Source organism: Ornithodoros turicata, unplaced genomic scaffold (genome assembly GCF_037126465.1).
Source record: "Ornithodoros turicata isolate Travis unplaced genomic scaffold, ASM3712646v1 Chromosome24, whole genome shotgun sequence".
Taxonomy (NCBI): Eukaryota; Metazoa; Arthropoda; class Arachnida; order Ixodida; family Argasidae; genus Ornithodoros; species Ornithodoros turicata.
This window is the reverse complement of record NW_026999345.1, coordinates 664158-673498: the sequence shown is the minus strand read 5'-3', so window position 1 is coordinate 673498 and position 9341 is coordinate 664158. Positions and strand designations below refer to the sequence as shown.

At 53.9% G+C, this 9341-nt stretch overlaps 1 protein-coding gene across 1 annotated transcript; it reads right to left on the bottom strand.

Annotated features, from left to right (window-relative positions):
* Positions 1-5301: 5301 nt before the first annotated feature.
* LOC135373366 (uncharacterized) lies at positions 5302-8597 on the bottom strand. The gene is made up of 2 exons (XM_064606581.1): positions 6246-8597; positions 5302-5964 (listed from the first exon to the last, which is right to left on the bottom strand). The coding sequence occupies exons 1-2, from the start codon at positions 8595-8597 to the stop codon at positions 5302-5304; spliced, it is 3015 nt and encodes a 1004-aa protein (XP_064462651.1).
* Between the last annotated feature and the right edge of the window lie 744 nt (positions 8598-9341).

Below are 9341 nucleotides of genomic sequence, written 5' to 3'. Positions count from 1 at the left end.
AGGGCCTGTGTAGGGCGGTTGCAGGGGCTTCCGTACAGCGTCACAGCGCACAAAGACGTGTGTGCAGGAGGCGAGGACGGGATGCTGGAAGGCCGAGGACACACGCGAGGGCCGAGATGTTGCTGGACGAAGGGCGGCCATCGTACGGCGGAGCCGCGAAACGTAGTCAGCTGGTGAGAGAGCAGTGCTGCCTGGCAACGGGCAAATGAGATCTCCGGGGAGGCGTAGGGACGTGCCGTATACCAGCTCGGCGACGGCGCAGCCTATGTCAGGTTTGAAGGTGGAACGGATCCCCAGGAGCGCGAGCGGTATGACTTCTGGCCAGGGTGTTTCGGGAGCAGCCCGGAGGGCAACCTTGAGCTGCCGGTGGAAGCGCTCCACGAGGCCGTTTGACGCCGGGTGGTAGGCAGTCGTTCGAATCCGCTTGCAGCCCAGCGTGTTGACGAGTCTAGAGAAGAGGGCGGACTCGAACTGGGGCAGTGATGGGCAAAGTACCTCAAAATTATACTTAAAGTAAAGTACCAAGTACCTGGTGTCATTAGTACTTCAAGTACAGTACAAAGTACCCAATTCCAAATGTACTTCAAGTAAAGTACAAAGTACTAGGCAAAGTACTCATCAAGTACATCGCCAATTTAATTTGTATCACTTTGCATATCACTGTTTAGTATCTGTGCCTTGCTCTTTTGGCAAAACTTTAGTGAGCATTCTTGACAAATGCTCTGAAACCATAAAGTTCTATAGGTTAAGTGCTAATCAGATAGGTTAAGTGCTAATCAGATGTTATAATTTGCAGTTACATGTAGAGAGGTAATCAGTCAGCTGTGCTGTGATTATGCAAAATAGTATTATAGGCTGACTGATCCAAGATCACCCACCTAGTGTGGTGTTCTGGTACTAATCTTCGGGTATAGGAATTTCAGGGGAAAAAAGTACAAGCCAACAGAGGTTTTACATTTATGGGCATTCCTTGCTGCTTTTTGAAATACAACATGTTTAAAAAAGAATATGAAGCAAATTAAAGAGGATGAAACACGATGTAAGCCTTCATTTTTATACGACTGTGATATGCAGCAGAGTAATACATGTACACCAATTAAAAAAGTGGAAAATGTAAAAAGGAAAGCCTGCGTGTCTTTCAGAGTGTTCATCGTGTAATGCAATCCCACGTTGACATATAAATTGATTATTAATTGCCAATGAAGGAAACAATATAAAAAAGCATAGAACATTGCATTGGGAGAGCTGAAATGACAAATGACCAAGTCATTGTGCTGCCGGTTGCAGTGTCATAATGTGTGCGTGTCTTTGCATTCCATTCATTTTACTCAATCATAGAAGAGCTGATACTTTTTCAACATTTCAAGCCTTGCAACAGTAGACTTGCTTCAACACATATGCTGTTCAAAAGCACAAAAATTCGTTTTGGCAAAATGTCATACAGGGAATCTTGGTACTGCATTTCACTAGAAGCGCTAAAATGATGCAAGAAGACGAAAACTCATATATATATAACCCTATCTGTGTGTTTTCGTCTTCGTGTTGTCATTTTAGCGCTTTTAGTAGGGTGCATTTTTGATACTCTTTTGTGATTTTTTGTCAGAGACCAAATTTGGGTACTTGAGTACTTGATGGGAAAGCAGTCAAAAAAAGTACTTTAAGTACAGTACAAAGTACACGATTTAAAATGTACTTCACGTAAAGTACAAGTACACAGAAATGTACTTAAAGTACTACTTGCGTACTTGGTACTTCAAGTACTGCCCATCACTGAACTGGGGACCTCGGTCTGACGTGATGATAGAGGGTACACCGAAGCGCGACACCCATGTGTTCAAGAGGGCGGCTGCAACTGTGGATGCAGTGGCGTCGGGTACCGGTACAGACTCGGGCCAATGGGTGAAGCGGTCAATGATGGTGAAGATGTAACGATAGCCGGATGAGATTGGGAGTGGTCCCACCAAGTCGATGTGGATGTGAGCGAAGCGGCTGTCTCGCGCAGGAAACTGAGAAGGATGGAGGCGGGTGTGCCTGTGAACCTTAGTCCGCTGACACGGAATGCAGGCTTGAACCCAGCGCTTGATGTCCTTGTTCATGAAGGGCCAGACGTAGCGCCGAGAAGTGAGTTCTTGAGTTGCGCGTATGCCAGGATGGGACAATGAATGATAGGTCGAAAAGAGTTCTCGTCGAAGTACCGCCGGAACAAATGGGCGGGGTCGACCTTGTGACGTGTCGCACGCGACAGGCTGTGTAGCGCCTGGCAGGTCGACATGCTCTTCATCGACATGCTTCTTCATCGACATGCGAGTTCTTGATCGGATGATTGGGCCTGGGCCAGTGCGTCGAGGAGCGAAGACTGACAGGTTGTCCCAATGAAGCTGACGCGACTGAGAGCGTCCGCCACCACATTATCTGCACCACTGATGTGCTGAACGTCTGTGGTGAACTCCGAGATGAGGTGGCGGGTCTCACGAGGGGTGTAGCTTGTGCTGCATGAAGAAAATGCGCAGACGAGGGGCTTATGATCGGTGAATACAGTGAATTGTCGGCCCTCCAAGAAATGGCGAATGTGCTTGATGGTGAGATATACGGCCAGGAGCTCGCGACCGAAGGCACTGTAGCGAGTCTCCTGGGGCTTCATCTTGCCTGAAAAGAATGCTAGAGGGCGCCAAGCACCAGAGATACGTTGTTGGAGGACGGCGCCGACAGCTATGCTGGATGCATCGACCATGATGGACGTTGGGACGTCGTGTTGAGGATGGAATAGAAGGGACGATGAAGCGATTGCCTGCTTGATTGCCTGGAAGGCAGCTGCCGCTTCAGGGGTCCAAACCAGCACGGAATGTTTCGAACGCTTGGTGGCGAGCAGAGCTTCGAGGGGACTCAGTTTGGCTGCGCATGATGGCACAAAGCGCCAATAAAAATTCACCAGCCCCAAGAATTGTCGTAGTTTGGTCACGGAAGCGGGCTGCGGGAAGTCTTGAATGGCAGCGACTCGGGATGGTAAAGGCATGATGCCCTGGCTGTTGACATGGTGGCCAAGGAAGTCGAGTTCTCCGATTCCGAATTCGCTCTTAGCGGCGTTGATAATGATGCCGCTCTGTTGTAAGCGGGTAAAGAGCGCCCGAAGATGATGTTCGTGCTCTGTTGGGGAGCGGCTTGCGACGAGGAGGTCATCCATGTACGCGTAGACAAATGGTAATCCGAGAATGTTGCCGAGAATGTTGTCGATGATGTCGATGTCGAGGGTTTTCGGCTGTCGCGACCACGAGCAAGGTAGGAGGCAGCGTTGTGCATCGGCGCCGCGGTGGTAGCGACAAAGTCTGCTGAAGGTTCGGGAGCAGGAACGCGCAGGAACCGCGGGGACTCTGCGCGATGGTCAGCGCGGCAGGAAGTTGATGATCTTGGTCGGCATAAAAGGTTTGCGACCAGCTGGGTAAGGTGACGAACCTGCTGAGACAAGGCATGGGCGGAGCTTTCGAAGCTGACCTGGGGAACAGGCGGAGCGGGCAGTTCCGAGAAGCCGGAGGAATTGCCGACTGCCATGTCCAGGTCCGTCAGGTATTGTACAAGGTATTGTTCGGGTCACCACTGTAGTGCTACTGAACACTAACGAGACCAGGCAACAACATGGCGGTGGAATTGCCAGGTCAGAGCGAGAGCTCGGGCTGAGCGAGGCAAGACTATTTATTATTCGGGCCTTGATGTGATGGCGCTGGCAATGCCGCCACAGGTGCGATGACATCTTTGAAGCACGTGCGCCAGGGATTCCAGGGCTGGAGATCGGGAGTCAGAGAGAAGACAGCCGGCTCTACAGTTCCGCTCCAGGTGCTGGCCCCTGGAACATCGTGACCGGGTGGGCAGCGCGTTCACCCTGATCCGAACGACGTCAACGTAGGCGGATCCCCTCATGAGGCGGGAGCCATCGTCAACCCGGGAGTGCGCAGCGGGTACCGCAGATGCCTCCTTAAGGGCTGCACCATCGTAGGTAGCATAGAGGGCATCAGCCCAAAAGCGCCTGGAGTCCGCCACGGATTGTAGGGTCCTCCCCTGGTGGACCAGCATTCGTTGGACATCGCGCCTCTCCTCCTCCTTGGAGGGCGTGTGGGACATCTCACTGAAGGCCAGGACCTCTGACGCTCGCATGCTATCCAGGCGCAGGAGCTTGATACCGGGGATTGTGTGTTCCAGCGATGGGATGCCCAACACGCCGTCTCTGGTCGCCGCATAGAAGAATCCGAGTGGAACGTCGTGCGGAAGCCGGAGCCAGGCTCTGGCGGCCGCACAGACCCGGGAGTCTAGGCCACGTAGGAGACCCCGGGATAACCTTCCAAAGGTCAGCGGGTGGTGAAGGCGGGGCAGGAGATACCTCTTAAGGATGAATACCCTCTGCTGCGGCTTAAGTGGCGCTTTTGTGAGCCGGCAAAGCATGTCGGCCAATCCGCAGTCAGAGGGCGCCTCCACTCCACCCGTCCCGAAGTGGACCCCAGGTAACGCCATGTCCCATCCCAGTCCATGGAAGGGATGGTCTGTCCGCCCAGATGGAAAGACGTTGGCATAGCCCGGATTTTCTTTTGCCAGCCTGAAGGAACGAGAGACAGGGTCCGGCACTTGTCGATTCCAAACACCTTGCCTCTGGGCTGGAAGTATTGAAGAGCCTGATCCAGCAGGATTTGGAGACCTTGCGCCGTCGGAGCAACCAGTACAAGGTCGTCCGCGAACGCCAAGGCGTTCACCCTCGCATCGCTGATCTGGAAGCCGATGGCCTCTGGCAGATTCGACAGCAGCCCGTCCGCCACTAGATTGAAGAGATACGGAGACAGGGGGTCTCCTTGGCGGACCCCCGTGGACGGGACCACTGTGGTTGTAAGACTGCCAGAGGACAGGGCGACCTCTCCCTGGTATATGCCTTGTAAGTAAGGCCGCATGGCAAGTGGAATCCCTCCGGCTTGGAAGGCGTACTCCAGCGCTGACAGGGAGACGGTGTCAAACGCCTTCCGGAGATCCAGGACGGCCACGTGTAGGGGTTGGAGCCGCCTTCGTGATTCACTGATGAGGGTCTGTAGCAAGGTCAGGTTCTCAGCACAACCGTCTGAGTTGACGAAGCCCCTTTGGCGATGGTCCAGCTGCATGGCCGTCGCGAGGCGTCGACCCAGGACCCGATGGAGAAGCCGCAGGAGCACAGGGGCCAAGGCAATCGGTCGAAAATTGCCATGGGAGACCGGCTGTAGAATCTTGGGTATGAAGGAGATCCGGGCCCGTCGAAGATACCCCGGAGGATGGTCCACTTTCATGATTAAATTACAAACTGTCGCCAGGACCACGGGGTTGTACTGGCGCAGCCGTCGAGCGGTGAATAAGACCGTCCGGCAAGGCCGCCATGACGTCCTCGCAAGTGACCGGAACCCAAACCCCTGCGAGCTGTGGACCGGGCTCCGCGAGATCTAGTGGCGGGGGAGATGGGGAAGTGAAGATGGAGACCCAATATCCAAGGAAGGTCCGGTCCTCCCTCGGCGGGAGCTCCGCTCTCCCATCCAAGATCTGATGGGCGCAGGCCCTCCGGTCCTTGTAGTATAAGGTCTGCACCCGAGCATGCTCCCTGCGTCGTCGCGCTCTCCGGCCAAGAACTGGAGGGCGATGGCGTGGAGGACCGGCTTTGGCAACTGGGCGGCGTGGAGGCAGCTCGAAGAACTGCCGCAGGAAGTCCTCGAGGAGGTCGTCAAAGGGTTCCCCGACAAAGGCAAAGGCCAGGATGGCCCTAAGAGCAGGCGTCGCTTCATGGTTCATTGGCAGACGATCTGACAACTCTTGAAGGGCAGCCAGGAAGGGGTCGTACAGGCGGTCAGCGCTTCTCGCAGGGCTGTCTCCAGACACTGGCTGAGGAGGAGTCGTGCTCTCTGCGTCAGGACCCTCATCATGTTGAATAGCAGCAGGGCCCGACGCATCCGGCGTCACATATCTTTGCTGTTAAGGATAGAGGAGGCTGACCCGACCGTATTCTACTGAAGAACGGTTTATTTTTTTGCTCGTGCGAACCCGCTCGCTCGCTCATCTTCCTCCAGTGCCGCCCCCTTCCGGCATCCTCAACATCCTCCCGCGGCCGCGTTGGACGAGTCAGCTTCCAGCAGGTACAAACGTTGGGGAGGACGCCGGAGCTGTTGACCATTCGGGAGAAGTACTTTGAAACAGCGCTCGACACCATCTCTTCCTGGGAAGGAACCAACTATGCGTCCGAGTTTCCAAACCAGAGGTGGCAGTGCATTGTCCTCCACTATCACGACGTCGCCGACGCGAATTCGTGGATGTGCCCTCGGTTGACTGTGGTGTGCAGAACGCAGAAGCAGGAGATAGTCCTTCTTCCAACGAGTCCATAACTGCACAAGAAGAGCCTGTCTATGTCGAACTCTGCGACGAAGACCTGCAGGAGTGGAACGGGGCACCTCTAACCCCAGGCTGGCCGGTAAGGCTACGGCGCGTCTTCCGATCAAGAAGTGGGAAGGAGTCAGAGCCTCGCAGTCCTCTGTGTCGTCGGCAAGCTGGGTGAGGGGACGGCAGTTGACGGCCGCCTCAACTTCGAGTAGTACGGTGAGAAGCCCCTCATAGCAGAGGCTACTGCGCCCTAGACAACGTTTCAGTGCGTCCTTGATAGTACGAATGAGCCGTTCCCAAAAACCGCCCCACCAGGGCGCACCTTCAGCGATAAACTTCCACTGGATGCGGAGGGAACTGGCATGGTCTTGGACAGAGTCGTCGAAGAGCGCTCGCAGTACTTTAGCGCAGTAACGGAACGTCTTGGCGTTGTCGGAATAGATGGTGGACGGCACACCCCGTCGCGAAGCGAAGCGGCGAAAGGCAAGGAGGAATGTTTGTGCCGTCATATCAATCGTTAACTCGAGGTGGATCGCTCTTGTCACTGCACACGAGAACACAACTATGTACACCTTCCTGTCAGTGTTTTGTGACGCGCGGCAGTACAGTGGTCCGCAAAAGTCAATCCCAACGACGTCAAACGGCATGGTTTCGGTTATCCGGTCCCTCGGTAACGGTGCGGGAGGAGCAGTCTCCGGACGCAAGCGTCTACGACGACACGGCAAGCAAGCGTTCAATACCCGCCTCACTGTCCGACGTCCTTTCAGAATCCAAAACCTGGAGCGGAGTTCGATTAAAGTTAGCTGGACTCCTCCATGAAGAAGGCGGATATGTGCTGCTTCAACCAGAAGCTCAGTGAACCGGTCGTTGCATGGTAGTATCATAGGATGCTTCAACTCCTCCGACGCATCAAGGGCCTGCAGGCGACCACCCACACGAAGCAAACCTTTCTTGTCAAGGAAGGGCTGTAAAGTCAGAATACTGGAAGCAGACTCGACAGGTTGTCCGACCTCTAACGTAGCGACTTCTGAAGGAAACGCAGAGCGCTGAACAAATCGTATCCAGTACAACTCTGCCTCACACAACTCCGCGGCTGTTAGCGGTCCGGAGGAGGACGTGGTGTGGAGTGACGCATTACGAAGAAACCTTTTGATCCAAGCGGTGACTCTTAGAACCTTAGTAAGGCGTCCGTAATCATTAATCCTAAGGAGTGGATCGTGCAAATGAGGAGAAGTCGGCAAGCTTAAGCTCTGACAGGCAGAGGTGAGTCCAGTGCGCAAGTCATCGTGCTTTTGACTAGGGCAGAGATCTGTAGGCCAATCCACCTGAGGATTGGTCAACCACGCAGGTCCGGCCCACCAAATTGTCTTGCGCGAAACAAAAGACGCTGGCTCGCCACGGGTAAGTAAGTCTGCTGGATTATCCTGGCTCCGGCAGTGGTGCCAGTGGAATCCTCTGGTTAGGCGGCGAATCTCGGACGAGCGGTTTCGTACAAATACTTCCTGGCGGACCGCGTCACCACATATCCAGTGCAATGCTACCGCAGAGTCAGTCCAAAGGTGAACCACGGCCTGTGAGAGCTCGGGAAGTTGTCTGACATAGTGGCATAGCCTGGCTGCCAACAAGCAGGCCAATAGTTCCAGTCTTGGAATCGAAACGGGCCGTAACGGGGCTATGCGACCTTTACTCATGAGGAGCTGTGAAGCGAAACTGTTCTCAGACATGACGCACCTCACATAAACGGCAACCCCGTATGCCATTGGGCTTGCGTCGCAAAATACGTGAAGCTCCTGTCCTTTTGCGCCTTGCGTTGCAGGAGATATGACACAACGTGGGACTTCGAACGATGAAAGTTCGCTAAGCTCGGACGTCCAGGTCTTCCAGTGTTCATGCACGTCCTCAGGTAGAGCTTCTTCCCATGTGCAATTGCGCCGCCATAGCTCTTGGAACAGAAGTTTGGCGCGGACGAGAAACGGTCCAAGAAGCCCAAGAGGATCAAACAGCCTCGCAAAGGTCTGAAGTACAAGTCGCTTGGTAGCTGGCTGCGTAGCAACGTAAGATGACACGTTTTGAGTGGTCATTACGATAGTGTCAGCAGATCGGTTCCACGGAAGACCAAGCACCTTGCATCTAACCAACGGTTGACCGATGTCGTCGAGGGAGACACCGTCTGCACGAAATTGCTCGTTCAACGTTTCGGAACTGGAGCACCACTTTCTCAGCTCCATGCTGGCGTCCGCCACAATAGCACGGGCTGTTTGGTAAATGTGGAGTGCTTCAGGTTCGGTTGAAGCGCCGATAACTAGATCATCCACGTAAAAGGCTCTTTGTAGACGCGATGCGATTTCTGGATGAATAGTCTTCCAAGATTCAAGGTGATGCATCAAAGTTGCAGACAGTAGAAATGGGCTCGACGAAGCTCCAAACATTTGCTCCACTTCGTGGACAAGTTCTCGATGTTGAGGACAGCGCCGTCGCCCCTTGACTGCACCCAGAGTTCGAGGGACGTTCCTGGCTCGAATGACATTCCAAATGGCTTGGTTGTCGTAGCCAGCGGGGCACCATTCCGCAATAAGGCGACCTCCGTCTCAGCTAAGAGTCTCTGCTCCTCATGTGACCACCTCGCCTTGCGTCGGTCCATGTCAACTGCAGCGTTGTAGGCCTACGGGTGTGCTCTTCGACGATGTTAAGCAGATAAAGCAGATTATTCTTACTTCCGCCTATCACTCGTCTTTGAATGGATTGTATTTCAAATACATGGTGAGTATTATACTTGGTTGTCCTTTGTGGCATTTAGCTATTTTTTTTTTATCAATACCCTCTTAAACGGAAGAGGTACGGTACAAACACGCCCCGAAATGGGGCGTAACTACCGACACACAAACCAGCGACAACTTCCTCAGGAATGGGGTCCAACCATTGCCGTCATGCGATTGAAAACCCAGTACGAGCGTACCCCCTCCCCCCCCCCC